This window comes from Euleptes europaea, chromosome 13, assembly GCF_029931775.1.
Source record: "Euleptes europaea isolate rEulEur1 chromosome 13, rEulEur1.hap1, whole genome shotgun sequence".
NCBI lineage: Eukaryota > Metazoa > Chordata > Lepidosauria > Squamata > Sphaerodactylidae > Euleptes > Euleptes europaea.
Genome location: NC_079324.1, coordinates 4251448 through 4266315, shown reverse-complemented (window position 1 = coordinate 4266315; position 14868 = coordinate 4251448). Strand labels below are relative to the sequence as shown.

Below are 14868 nucleotides of genomic sequence, written 5' to 3'. Positions count from 1 at the left end.
TGGGTGGCTCAAACGCACGGGAAGCCTCCAGCAGCTACTTGCTTCGGACTTATAGTGGGATGGACTAGAGTCATGCGTTTGACTATCCAGTCTCGGATTAAAATATTGTGAGATAAGGGAGGAGCGAACCAAGGACATTCTGCCCATGCGTTAATTCCCTATGATTCCATGATTCTATGATTCCTTGCAGTAGAGAGAAGTGGGATATAAAAACCAACTCTTCTTCTTCTGGGGTTGCCTGTGTCAGATGCCACACAATCACACACAAGTTGTGGGTTCCTCTCAACTCCTGTGCAGGGAAGCAGCATCTGATTCAGATGGGGAAGCTGATGCCTATAGAGAAGGGACTCTGGCCTCCCCCCCCCCCCCCGCCCGCAAACACACACCAATTTCATAGCCTGAAACATCCCCAGGGTGTGCTATTTGGCCTGTTGGAGAAACACCTTTGTAGCCCAGGGAGCATGTAGATTTTCCCCATGGCCGCTTCAGGTTGGCAAAATGGTGCAAGAGGAAGGATAAAGCCCCAGTCTCCAGGTGCACCATGGCCCTGATCCAAATCAAGCGCCATGCATGTGGGAATTGAGGACAACTCACGAGTGATTGGGATACATTTAACATGGGGGGGCAGACACAGATTGTCACAGCACCCATTACTGGACATGCCATGGGCTGAGCCCTGGAACCTTGGGCATGTGACATCCCTGTGTGTGAGATACCCCCTCAGAGGCCCAGGGGACATCAGCTACACACTCCTGCCCTGCATACGCAGCCCCCTAGGAGCCTTCTTGCTTTAGCCTCCTTTAAAATTAGTGTCAGCTTCAATGGTGGCGATGATTCTGGTATCTCAGTGCCAGGGGCCAGTGGTCCCGGGAAGAAACTGCTTAATTATTTCTCAGCTCCCCCACTTCTGAACACTGTGAATTAAGTTCATCACCTACCAGTATAGCATCTGTAGAATTCCTGGCAGAGGCAAAATATTAGCTCATGGGATGGAGCGGGAGGGGGGGGAGTTGAGTCACAGGACTAGTTTATCTCACTTACTTGACAGTAGTTCTTGGGGGGTTACCGCACTTGTATTCCCAGCGATGTTATTAAGAGTTTGAAAATGTTATAAAAAATACTGTTCGCACTTTCTATGTATTCCCACCGATGTATTAAGAGTTTGAAAACGTTATAAAAAATACTGTTCGCACTTTGTTTGACCCCTTTAGCTGTGAAGACGTCTTCCAACCATTTATAAGCCTTGGTATCCAAAAACCGTTTTAAAGCGATGTTTTTTATAACATTTGCAAACTCTTAATACATCGCTGGGAATACAAAGTGCGGTAACCCCCTTGGTTTAGAATGGTGAAATGCATATTCCCCCACCCACACACACATTTTGACATTTGACAGCTTTGGACTTCTCTTTGGATGTTTCTCCTGAGCTGTCAAAATTTCCTCAAACTTTTTTCATTGAAAGTTGGTATTAACTTGAAGGTGTGTAGAACTTCTTAGAGAACGTTGCTAGCTTTATTGAAAACCATTATGTGCCTGCGTGTACTTATCTAGAAATTTCTCTGCTGTTTTTCCTGAGGGAATGCTGTATTTTCTGCAACTGAGACAAGAGTTTAGTAGAAATTAGTTTCAATCAAGCCTTCTCTTTTCTGCCCCAAAAACATGTCTCTGGTTCTGAATTCTAAGAAGAAATATATGCCCACTAACCAGAAGGTTTACTCTTTGCTTTGCAAACTTCATATGGCTTCTTAGAAGTTATGATTTTTCTACCTGGAAAGCACTTTATGTATTAAAAATGCACAAAAAGTGCTTCTGTGTAGGACGACACATTCAATTTATTTAATAGTTAAACCCGCCTTTCTCCCAGGCATCTGGGACCCTAGGCAGGAAACAACAATGTAAAACCAATATCAACCATGTAATTAAGCTAATGTTACAAACAACACATTTTAACAAAAACTAAAACACACGAAAGTGGCATGAAGATGACCACAGGCTAGGAAACAACATGGGGTCCTTAGAGCATCGACTACACACATCAGTGTGCGAGTGAGGCAAGAGTCCCGTGTGACGGTCCTCTCCTACCGCCATATATCCCTATTCTGCCTGAAACACGCCTCCATGCTCAGCCGTGGTTTTTGTGTGCTGTTCCTGCTGTCCCACCACCTGCCAACCTGCTTTTTTATCTGCTGGGAAATCACTATGCTTCTCGGTTAGCAAGTACACAGTTTCCACAAAGAATCCCAAAGAAAAAGCAGCCCTTTGGAGCCTTACCTTCACCCTTCTGAGGAAGCCGTGTGTGGCCAGAGAGGGAGAAAGAGCAGAGGACCGCAGGGGAAGCAGAGAGCTGGATGAAAACAGGATGTTCAGTGGCCCACTTCCAAGAGGGGAGCTGCGGAGTGCCAGAAAACAAAGCCAGCCAATCGCACAGCAAACCCATTTCAGCCTCCCCCCCTCAACTTTCTGACCAACGTTGACTCAACATTCTTCAGGGAACAATTTTCAAGCAAGCCAATAAGCCCGGTGCCAACTGGTTCTCATCACCACCCACACCTCCTCAAAGGGCTACACTGGCGCTTCAAAGCCAGCTGTGTCCAAACTTTCTTGGATCAACGGAATTGTTGTGTAACAGGGGAGGGAAACAACAAACAAGGACGATTTGTTTTGTTCCTCTTTTTTTCCATTCTAGAGACCTCTCTCTGGTATTTATTTTTCCCTTGCTGTGAACATGAGGACATCTTCATGACACAGCAATAATCAGGCCCAATCATAATAAGAAGCAAACAACAACTCATGTGTGAAGGTGCCCGAGAACGTTTGAGCTTATTCCCCTGGTCAAAATCATACTGGAGACACACACACCCTCTCCAAAACGGAGTTTGTACAATTTTTACATATCTTGGTATCCAGGTAGAAGAAGAAAATGAGATTGAAATTTTATAAATAAACGATCAAAGAAAATGTTTTCCTCTTGTTGTGCATATTGGCATTTTACAGCCAATACGTGACACCCATTCAAACCCAATTCTAGCCATGTCTACTCTGAAGAAAGCCACATGGGTTTCTGTTGACCTGGCCTCCAAATTAGCATGCTCTATCTGTCAATAAGTCATTGCCTGTTCCTTGCGCTCAGATAGATGCCACATGGTAAAGTCTCCCTTGGTGCTGGAGTTTAGGGACACCCCAAACTTTGTGGAGATTGCACTTGGCAGGTGAACATACCATGCTTGACATCCACAATCACATGTGATCAGAGTTTCAGATCTGGTCACCTAAGCTCTGTCCGAGACAAGCAGTAACAGAACAGCTTTACAGTAGCTGGGACAGTAGAGTTTACAGCGCATTCCTGAAAGGAATGCCTGCGCAGGGCATAGGAGGCAAACCTCCGCCCGGTGCAAAAAACCCGTGCAACCCTCAAAAAAAGGGGGGCGTTCCCGAGCTGAAACTGCTCAGGAGGCTGACTAACTTGCCCCCACCCCCCTGGCCGGTGCAGAAACGGGGCGCTGGAACACCTCCTGGCTCGCCGCTGCAGCCTGTGTCGGCAGCAGGGCCCAGCACTACCGTGGCGGCTGCCAGAGACTGGCATCCAGGCCTGCACACCAGCGCTGGGGCCACTCACACCGGCGTGCACCTTCCAGGTGTAATGCCTGTAATCATTATTGTATGCTTATGTGTTCAGTTTGCATAATTGCTCTTCTGGAAAAGCTAGGCCTTAAAGTATAAAAGCAGGTTTGAGATACTATGCATTCATGTGCACACACACATGGGGGCTTTGGGAGGGTGGCAACCAGGAGCTAGGAGTCAGGGAATCAGGCTGTCGGTGCCTGATACAGCCATCCACCAAGATACGGCCCAGAATTACCTATGGCCTAAGGAATGTTTCTGCCCCAGATCATGTAACCAGCTAAGGTGCCGCCTCAACTGCTACTGATAGGCCTATGCTAATCCAAAGGTGTCCATCATTGGGTCTTTGTGTGTCTATGCACTATATTACGTATATTGTAACACCCCTGACCAGAGGTTATATATGTTGTGGCAATCCTTTGTTCTGGTGTGCGAGCTGTCCTGCGCTTTTGGGAAGCTCCCACCCGGTATGTATTATTAAGCTTAATAAACAAACTGCCTTGAATCATCAACCTCTTCCTGTGTTATGGTTATTGGGACCATGATACAGTCACTTCACAGGTGGCGGCGGTGTGGGCTTCTGTGCTGGCGGAGGCCTTCGTTGGCTTCCTAAGGCCTTTGGGTTGGGCCGCTGGCATATTTGAGGAATGTGCTGTTAGTTTCTTGCCTTACAGGGGTCAAAGGTGTTTGCATCCTCACAGTAAGTGAGAACACCGACCCCAAGGCTACATTGTCAGTGGCAAGATTTGTTTCAGTCCTTATATCCCTCCAACACTAGATATATGCTGCTCAAGATCAATTGATCAAGGAGCTTCTAAGGGATAAAAAGGAAAGTAAGTGAGAACAAGTCTCCCCCAGGATCATGGAAACTTGGGCCAATTAATTAAATGATGGGGGTGTGGACTACGCCGCCCATAAAACTGCAAAAATGCACTGGTAAAAAATAATGTCTATAATATAAGATGCTGCCTTATACTGAATCAGACCCTTGGTCCATCAGGGTCAGTATTGTCTACTCAGACTGGCAGCAGCTCTCTGGGGTCTCAGGCAGGGAAAAGGTCATCCCTACTACCTGGTCTTTTGAACTGGAGTGTCCTCTGGTTGCCTGGGATGTTTCTGAAGTTTCCTTGAAGATGGTTATCATTAGGGTTGCCAATTGCCCAGTGGTGGCGGGTAAACAACCCCCATCCACCGGGCTGCCCGCCAGCCAGCTGAGGCCCGGTGGGCACTGTGGGCACGCACGCAGGCATTGTGGGCTCGTGTGCACATGTGCACGCAGACTCAGTGCATGCATCACTTTTGGTTTAACCTGAAAATGACACGGACACTCTAGCACCCTCGGCTAAAACTCTATGGAAACTCTATGGTGGCCCATAGAAACCAATGGGTAGACCTGGCCTCCATGGGAGTCTCAAGTCGGGAGGCCAGGTCTACTGCCATGCCAACCAATGGGTAGACCTGGCCTCTGGATGGAGATGGGTTCCCCCCCCCTCCACGGAGGCCAGGTCTACCCATTGGTTTGCATGGCAGTAGACCTGGCCTCCCAACTGAGCCCCCCCCACGGAGGCCAGGTCTACCCATTGGTTTCTATGGGCATAGAAACCAATCAGGGTGGGGAGGAGAGTACCCGTCGGGAGGCCAGGTCTACCGCCATGCAAGCAGCGACCTGGCTGCAACCAGGAGAGGGGGGGTGACGGGGAAGGCAATCCTGCCCCCCCGTGCCAGACACACCTGGGTGAGTGCGGGGTGTGGGGGTGGTGGGAGTGGGGGTGGCTGGACCAGGTGAGCTCGGAAGAGTGAGGGTGTGTGTGTGGCGGGGGGCAGGCTTTGCTTGCGGGCCTGTGAGTAGCCCTCCGGGGGTCGGATCCGGCCCATGGGCCACCATTTTGACGCCCCTGATGTAAACTGCACATTCCCTCACATTTCTCTTCTTATATTAACATTGTATTTACTTATGAAGTAAATTTAGTTCCCTTTTTGCTAAACATTTGACTGGACAGATAAGACACAGGTGAAGGCAAAAGAATACCTTTTATTTAAAAGACAAAAGATATTCAACAAATTAAGTGTTAAATGGGAAAAATGGTTTTAAAAATTAAAATGCTACATGAGAACCAGTATACAAAGATGGGTTTGCTGAATACTGTAAGTCAGAGTGCTTATCTGTTAACTATGAAAAATCAAGTATAATGTTTTTTCTAAGGCCGAATTTGTGTGTCCCGTGATATGGTTGATTGATGCCTATTCTCTTGAACATGCCTTACAAGTATCCTCACTTTGGATTTAAGCTCTAAAACCTTCTATTGGACACATCCAAATTGCCTTCCTGCATGTTCTTTTTGGGGCATAGGTGCAACGGGGCCTTGTTAGAGCTGCAAGTAGGGTGGCTGTGAAGCAAATTTCAACCATACCTTGGCCTGCAGCCATTAAATTCCGGCTGTTCTCTCACTCTGCCCGAATTAGCGTGGTGTAGTGGTTAAGAGCGGTGGACTCTAATCTGGAGAACCAGGTTTGTTTCCCCACTCCTATACATGAACCCTGCCGGAGGACTGTGTGCTAGTCACAGTTCTCTTTGAACTCTCTCAGCCCCACCAGCATCATAAGGTGTGTAGTGGGGAGAGGAAGGGAAGGTGATTGTAAGCCGCTTTGAGACTCCTTTTGGTAGAGAAAATTGGGGTATAAAAACCAACCCTTCTTCTTCTTTCCTTCCAACTATGGTGAACTGGCTTCTATCTGACTTCTGTTCCAACTCTTGGTGCCAATAGATAGGCAAGAAACTTACTCATTTGGGGTTCTCTATGCCCATGTATCAGAGCTGGGATTAAACAAGGTCTTTGTAGTAGGAACTGAAAGGCTTGAAGGGGTGGACTGGCAAATGCTCACAGCTGATGCCAAGCAAGTCTGCTCACCTATTGATCTGGGTTTTGTGCCATCAATTCCCATTTCCTACATTAAATATTCATCCTATCCAGAGAATTGAATCTATGAGACTCCAATCTTTCAAAAATTGAAAGACCATCTTTGGTAACTTGCCTCCTTTGTACTTAGCTGATTTGTCCATTTTGGTATCCACAACACCATTCATATCTCCAATCATATCAATATTTCTCCTTGATGGAAGTTGAATAACTCTTCAAAAAAACTTCTGAAAAACTTTTCTTTAGCTTGATTGGGTACATAGGTGTTTGCAAACGTGAACCTCCTTCCATTGGCCCCTTGAGTGAGTAATATTATTTATCTGCCCTTCTTATCTTTTAAAGAGTCTATTACAGAGTGTTTGTTACCCTTAACATAGATTGCTACTCCTCTTTTCTTCAATGATGATGAAGATGAAAATAAGGTCCCTAATTTATTACACTGGAAAAAATTGTCTAGAGAGTCTTTAATATGTGTTTCTTGAAGGCAAATCACATCCAAGGATGTTTTTTAGCAACTTACGGAATATCTTTTTTTTTCTTAGTTGGAGAGTTTAATCTGATTCTCTTTTATTTTGTGTGGCAGTAAACGTTAACATTTTCTCTGCAACAATGAGGCCTTGCAGCTGTACACTTCAAGATGCCTCAAAGAGCACAAGACACTGTCTTTCTGGTATTTGAGGCTGCTGGTTCTTTAAACTAAACTGTGAGTAGGCTTCTTGTGGCAAAAGGCTAGTCTGGCTTCGCTCCAGCTCTGAAACTTACAAGACAGATGTGAGCTTGTTGCAAAAAGCCACTTCAGTGACTGCTGTCCTGGTCTGTTCTTTCTTTTACAAATATGTCTCCCTCTGTGGGGCACCATTCAGAATCTTCCTTCCCTGAACCCCTCCCACTACATCCAAGAGAGGCAAGACAGGTGAGCCTGAGCAGTCGCCCAGGCTGAAGTGCTTCTTGGGGAGGGGGGCCTATCCTTCGGCCAGATGTGTACCTGGTGGTTGTGACGGCAATGACTGGGATGGAGACCTCCTTTCCCTCCAGCCAGCTCATCAACTGCATTGGGTATGTGGGATGGTCCTCCCCTGGCTTCCAGGAGCTCCTCCTGCCTTTGATGCTTTGGATGCTCCATTGGGTGAGGTTTGGTTGGTCAGTGGGAGTGACCGCCCTGAGGCTGTGTTCTAAGGCTGTATTAGGTCCCCAGTTCACCCCTGACCAACATGGCTACAGCCTAAACTATGAATTCCACTAGGGAGAGTGGGTGCCAGCCAATCATCGAAGGAAAAGCTTTTTTTTTTCCAGGCAAGAAGATCACATTTGTACACGAGAATCTTCTATGAGTACTGTTAAGTGGCACTACATCTTAAAATGGTAAGACAGAACTGCATTATGGGAGGGTGAGCTCTCTGGAAGGGTTTTTCTTTGTTCCAAAAATATCAGGAAAGATGCTGCCCTGTTGTTCTTCTAGTTGCTCCTCTTGCTGCTTTTCATCTTCTCCTTCATTATGGCAGTGGCATAATAGCCTTGGAACTTGATAAGAAAGATGGGAAGGGGAATGATGATGGTCAGTATGCCACAAAGGGCCGTGCAGCATGCAACTACTCTGCCCAATGCGGTGACGGCATGCATATCTCCATAGCCGACCGTGGTCAGGGTGATTGCTGCCCAGTAAAAGGAAGAGACCATTCCATCAAAGTGTGTGTCTGCTTCAAGGAGCTCCGCGTGGAAACAAAGGGCACCAAAGAAAAGGACTTCAAAGGCAAAAATCATCACGAAGATGAAGACCTCTTTCAAGATGGACCGGAATGTGAAGGGCAGCACTCTCAGCAACAGAGGGGTCTGCAGCAGTTTGAAGATCCTCAGGAGTTTGACGATGTACAGCACACGGAAGAAACCCAGCCAGGATAAGATTTCCGGCATTTTATCAATATGGGCACTTGAGAAGAGCTCAATGAAAACCGGAAACAGAGAAAGGAAATCAGTAATATTCAGGGGGTTTGTGAGGAATTTCTTTTTGTCTGGGCAGAATGTGAGTCGCATAGAAAACTCAAATGTGAACCAGAGGATGCAGAAAAGCTCCAAGTACAGGAAATTATTAGCTGGCTGGTAGAAGGAATTATGGTTTTCATGGTGCGTATCATTTTCAAAGTCGTTGTGCATTGGCGTGCCATAATGGTAATGTAGTTGTGCACGACTTTTCTCCTCAAAAATGATGACTATGCCAATGTTGAAGAGCAGAGAAACAATAGCCAGGCACTGAGAAGAGAGACAAAAGTCAGTTATGTCACCAAATTGCTTTGTGGATGTTGCACTATGGCAGAACTCCATTCTATCCCTATCCAAACCCTGGGTTCCCACTCTACCATCCTCAACTGTCTGACTCATGAAGAAGAGAACAAATCTGGGAGGTTGTGTGCCACAAAGTGTCCATTTTGGTGCACCTTTCTCTTGTCCCTCCATTCTGTTGTGGGGCCAGCTCCTCTCTGTGTAAGGCCAAGAAATAGGTTTTCTGGCTGTTAGCACCTCAGAAAGGTTAGAGGCTTGAAGGAGCAGGGCCAGACCTAATCTTTTCACACTGAGGAAACAGTTGTTCAAGAATGAAACCAAGGCTCACCTAGTGGTGAGCAACTGGATCATTAATCAAGGCTTCTCCCACATTCAACACTCATGATCAGATTGTGAGCCAAACACAGAGTTGTTCAGCTGAGGCCAAATAACAGCTGCCAGACAAGGTTGTACAGAAGCTGACTCTCAGCTGATTGGAGATTCAGCTGGGTTCAGCTTCTGATCTCCCTCCTGGGAAATTTGTCTTGGTCCCAACCTTGCTAGGAAAAAGCAGTTTTGGGGGGGAGGGAAGAAAATCAGAAGCCTACTCCCAGCTGATCAAAAACTTTTTTGGAGGAGGGTGAGAAGTGGACTCCCAGCTGATCAAGAGACAAGGTTGGATTTGGGGGGATCAGAAGCCTGCTTCCAGCTCAGCTAGTAGTGGGCTTCTGATCCACCTTCCCTCCCCAAATTTGCTACGCCTAAGTAAGACAGGACCCCGTGGCGCAGAGTGGTAAGCTGCAGTACTGCAGTCCAAGCTCTGTTCATGACCTGAGTTTGATCCCAATGGGAGTCAGTTTCAGGTAGACTCAGGTCGACTCAGCCTTCCATCCTTCCAAGGTCGGTAAAATGAGTACCCAGCTTGCTGGGGGTAAAGGGAAGACGACTGGGGAAGGCACTGGCAAACCACCTCGTAAACAAAGTCTGCCTAGAAAACGTCAGGATGTGATGTCACCCCATGGGTCAGGAATGACCCGGTGCTTGCACAGGGGACCTTTACCTTTTTAAGTAAGACTTGTCTTCCCCTTCTGGCTAATTAGGTGGTACACCTGGGCCCCCACCTTGCCTTCTTCCCAAACCTGGAAATAAAATATTCCTTTATTTCTGACCCAAGCCTCTTGCCCTATAATTGGATCCAAAATCTGCTGCAAAAAAAGATTCTACTCATTCTGCCATGGTTACTGCTATAGACGTTTCCCATTCTGGCACTTGAAACTGACTCTGTTCTTCTTTCTGGATTATTGACTGTCCAGGTGCTTGGGGCCCCCTGCCTTGGGAACCGAACCCTTGCCAGACTTGATAGGTAGCTCTAGTCATGTTCTAGAGCTACCAGATAGCTCTAGTCATGTTCTAGAGCTACCAGATAGCTCTAGTCATGTTCTAGAGCTACCAGATAGGTAGCTCTAGTCATGTTCTTCCCTCTTTGCTACCCAATAGGCTTCTATTTTTGACTGGAGCATGTTGCACAGTGTGTGTTAGGAATATTTGGCTTGAAGTGTGGGCGTCCTAGTGTTGGATATCATTCCTGAATGCTCGATATTAGTTTGACTGCTTCAGCTTGCTCGTTTTAATGTCCAGCTGCTTAACTCAATGAACTTTGCTTCAGTTTCCACTCTAGCAGGATTCTCAATATTCCTTCCAAGCTTGTAGAGGCACCAAACCACCTTGTGAAGAATTCCTTATGGCCACTTCCATGGGTGACTGTCCAGACTGTGTGTGTGTAAAGCTAAGCCAGCAGTTCCTTAGCCCTGCACCTGCCCCTCCGCTGGGCAAAGTATGAAGCCTTCCTCCAGGTTCCAACTTAAGTTCCCACGTTCTCCAGGGCCCAAATAGGCTCAGGAATGAAGTGCAAGAGGAGGAAGGACTTCAGCCTTCCCTCCTGAGCCATTTTCATGAACTGCAAGGGTCATGGGGGGGCTGTTAGCCCCACTATGTGGCTCCACATATTCTGACTGAAGCATGTAGTGCCCCACAGTGCAGCAAACAGCCCCACCATGGCCAGTTTATCTTGGGAAAATGATACAGGAGGGAAGGATGAAGCCCCCTCCTCGCTCACACTGCAACCCAGAGGCAAACTGGGCCCTGGAGCACTTGGGAACGTTTGCTCCCAGATTTTACGTGTGACCTCAAGTCAGGTCAGGGGGATCAAGTGTTACAGGTATTGTCTAGCTGAGCAGTTAAGATGAAGCAACATTGTTTCAGACGACCATCTCTGGAACCATTCTCCAGCCTCCCCATCCCATCTTTGTACCGCTTCTTTGGCCTTGTTTTAAAGGAACCCATTTAGCAAGTTACCTTTGCAGGTAAACTGGAGAAGGGGTTTTCAAAGAGTGCCCAGATCTTGGGCTGCTGCCCGGCCTGCCCACTGAGGTTCCTTCTTTCCACTGGGGCTGGGAGACCCTGGCGGTCAGCCTCACTTCTCTCATCACAGAGGGTCTCTGCCTGCCTGGCCTCTGCATTAGCCACCCTGTGCCAACAACAGGGAGCCACGGGCACATGGCTGATCTCCCAAAACACCAGCTCCTCTTCAAATGTAGACTTGCAGATATCTTCCGGGCAGTGGAGGTGTTTGGTCCTATAGTAGTTCAGCACTGCATCAAACAGCCGAGGGCTTCGGTCAATGAAGAATTCTTTGGCGTTGGCATCGTAGTCAAACACGGTGTCGGCCTGGGGCTCTGTGAGGCAGCAAAGCTTGGTACCTGGGAAAGCCTGGAGAGTGCTGGAGGTGGTCTCATACCGGACTCCACCCACATTCAAGGTGATCTTCTCTCTGGAGGAGTTCATTCTTCAGCTCTCCAGTGGTGTCCTGGAGGTGAGGGAGGAAAGAATGTAGATATCAGGATGGTGCCACAGTGTCAGGGGCAGAGCCACTTTGGACATGCTTTAAAATCCAGAGAATTGAATCAGGCAAGTTCAGAATGACAAACAACATTGGAAGTCTGTCTTTACTCCAGCTCTTCCACTCGCCAGCCTCCTCTGTTTCTAACCGAGAGTCACTTCACTAAGAACTTTTTCATAAAAGCTTGCCTCACTCTTTTTTTTTTAAATCAAAAACCTAAAAACAGTGGCTAGAAAGCTTACTGGCGTTGCTCCTCTCATTAAAGTACCCCTACACATTTTGCATTAGCTTCAGAGGGATCCTACTCTGCTCAAGCATCCCATGCAAGCAATAAAACAGTTATGAAGCCTAAACATTCAAAACAGGTGAAGCGAGTGAGTTCACAGCCAGTCACGTTGCTCCTTTGCACCAACACACCAATGCTACCATTCATGCGCCCCCCCCAAAAAGCGGGGGAACATCCACTACGCATTTCCATGATGCAGCAACCCCCCCCCGGCTCCCCCTGCTGAGCTGGAAATGAAATGTATTGGGAACAATTAATACACCGGCAAAATAGCAAACTGCGGTTCGGAAATCAGGATACGAATCCAAAAATCACAGACTGACTACAATGATAATCAGCGGTAACTACTTGGTGCGGTAGCGTCAAGTATACAGATATTTTAAAATTTGCATTACAAACAAGGTCTCACTGTGGTAAACAGGTTCACAGTAAGTTACCACAAACTTTGCAAAACAGATCCTACCTTTACAGGCAACCAAGGTAAATCACCCTCATATGTAGGGTTGTCAACAGGCCTGGACAAAAATATCCTCTCCCTTTAATAGACGTTGAAAGGGATGTTCTTTACCAGGCAATTATTTTTACTTCCCTGCCATGAAAAGCTTTGACTGCCCATTTCCACAAATTAAGCCTCTATTAAAACAACCCTACCCTGTTTCTCCAGACCTGCTGGCAACAGTACTGCTATTACATAACAAAAGTTCAGTTGTGTGGTCTGCAGAAAGAGAAATCTTCCTATCCAATATCTGAAACAGCAAATTTCTTTGCAAGAGAGGTCTTTGGGGGAAGCAAATGGGATGGACTTATGCTGTCCTTTCTCAGAGATACAAACACGGGATAATTCCATCCTTTTCTGGCTCCAGGTGCCCCCTTCACTGCCGCTAGAGCCGCTCCTTTCATTTGCAACAAGGACCGTGCTTGGCTCCCTTCCTGCCATTGGAGGTGTTGGGCTTCTCCTCCACTCTTTTCCCCCTTCTCTACCCATCGTCTCTGTCCCTTCTAGAGCCCTCAGCTCTCTCCAGTGCACACTGACACCTCCCCCCCCCCAATTTTCATTTGCTGAGGAAGACAGGGGTCTTGATTCTTACCTTTACTTTGTCAGGCAATTTTGTGGGACCAACAAGAGGCGTATCCAGCAAGTGAAGGAGCGAGCTCGGGGAAAACAAGACGTTCTGTGGCCAACATTCAAGCTTGTGGCTTAGGGAAGCCAAGAAAAGAAATCCAGCTTCTTTATAACAAGGCTATGGGGCTCCCCCCTACTGAGCCCTCCCCATTCTTCTATCAGCAATCCATTACCACATTCCAGGGAACAGAACTCAGGCATGATGGGAAATGACAGACCAGATGTGTCCTGGACAGCCTATTCTGTCCCACTGTTCCAGCCTGAAAGGACAGTATTGTGCTGAAAACATGCAGGGTTCAGATGTTCTTGGCAGGACAGCACCACAAGAATGTGGGTCAAGAGGAGAAGCTGAGCAGAGTGCCTTTCCTTCCTGTCTTTCACCAGAATCATCCCCTCCAGGTTGGAAAATGCCTGAAGATTTGGGGGTGGAGCCTGAGGAGGGCGGGGTTTGGGGAGAGACTTCAATGGGGTATAATGCCAGAGTCCGCCTCCAAAGTGGCTATTTTATCCAATGGAACGGATCTCTGTTGCCTGGAGATCAGGTGTAATCCAGGAGATCCCCAACCACCACCTGAAAGTCGGCAACCCTACCCATTGATGTCCCTATCCTCCCCAAACCCCATCCTCCCCAGGTTCCTCCCCCCAAATCTCCAAGTATTCCCAACCCAAAGCTGGCAACCCTACACCTCGAACTGGAACTCACTCTCCTCATGCACGGTACAGGGCTGTTGGGAGGAGAAAAGGAACCCAGTGGGGTAGGCAAACACAAAAGCCATGACTGTATACAAGAATCCAAGGTAGGCAAGGGTCTCTCTTCCATTGGGCCAGTGTCTGATGACGATGCCTCATATTCTTGTGGCATGCTTCTATGGGACTTGCCTTGATTTCAGAGGGGGTCCAAAAGCACCGGAAAAGGCCACGTGATTGTGGAAATTGAGTACCTCCTAAACATGTCACAACAGCTCTGTCGGGTAGGTCTCTTTGGACTCGGCTCAAACATGATGCTGGCTGAGGTGGCAGTTTGAACAAGGAGAAGGAGAGTTGGTTTTTATAGGCCAACTTTCTCTACCACTTAAGGGAGAAAATCAAACTGGCTTACAATCGCCTTCCCTTCCCCTCCCCACAACAGACTCCTTGAGAGGACTGAGAGAGCTCTCAGAGAACTCTGAGTAGATTAAGGTCACCCAGCGGGCTTCATGTGTAGGAGTGAGGAAGCCAACCTGGTTTACCAGATTAGTGTCCACTGCTCATGAGGAGGAGTGGAGAATCAAACCTGGTTCTCCATATGAAAGTCCACAGCTCCAAACCACTGCTCTTAACCACTACACCACAGAGGCTGTCTGAGTGCAAAGTACCCTGGGGGGAGTTCTTCTGCTCAACCAACAGCCTGTTCAAATGGAGCAGTGATTACGGTTGGCGAGAGCAGGATAGAAGAATAAAAATAAATAAAGGGTGTGTGTTTGGGGATAGGGGTTGAGGTTAGGAAGGGCAGAAATTCCAGGCTGGCTTTTAGGGTGGCCCCATATCCTCTGCCCTGACTTGGATGGCCCAGGTTAGCCTGATCTCGTCAGATCTCAGAAGCTAAGCAGGGTCAGCCCTGGTTAGTATTTGGATGGGAGACCACCAAGGAATAGGCAGAGGAAGGCACTGGCAAACCACCTCTGTTAGTCTCTTGCCTTGAAACTCCCCTAAAAAGGGGTTGCCATAAGTCGGCTGCGATTTGACGGCACTTTACACACACACACACCATATCCTCTGCTAACTG

General features: G+C 47.6%; 1 protein-coding gene across 1 annotated transcript; it reads right to left on the bottom strand.

The window, feature by feature from the left end:
* Positions 1–7994: 7994 nt before the first annotated feature.
* LOC130486013 (potassium voltage-gated channel subfamily C member 1-like) lies at positions 7995–11639 on the bottom strand. The gene is made up of 2 exons (XM_056859174.1): positions 11151–11639; positions 7995–8786 (listed from the first exon to the last, which is right to left on the bottom strand). Exons 1-2 carry the CDS (start codon positions 11637–11639, stop codon positions 7995–7997), a joined length of 1281 nt encoding a protein of 426 aa, XP_056715152.1.
* Between the last annotated feature and the right edge of the window lie 3229 nt (positions 11640–14868).

Bases quoted from the DNA above. Each gene is read 5' to 3' on its own strand.
- LOC130486013 (XM_056859174.1), bottom strand. From the start codon at position 11,639: ATGAACTCCTCCAGAGAGAAGATCACCTTGAATGTGGGTGGAGTCCGG. The intron at 8,787-11,150 runs GTAACTTGCTAA...CTCTCTTCTCAG, and splicing joins TCTCCAGTTTACCTGCAAAG to TGCCTGGCTATTGTTTCTCT.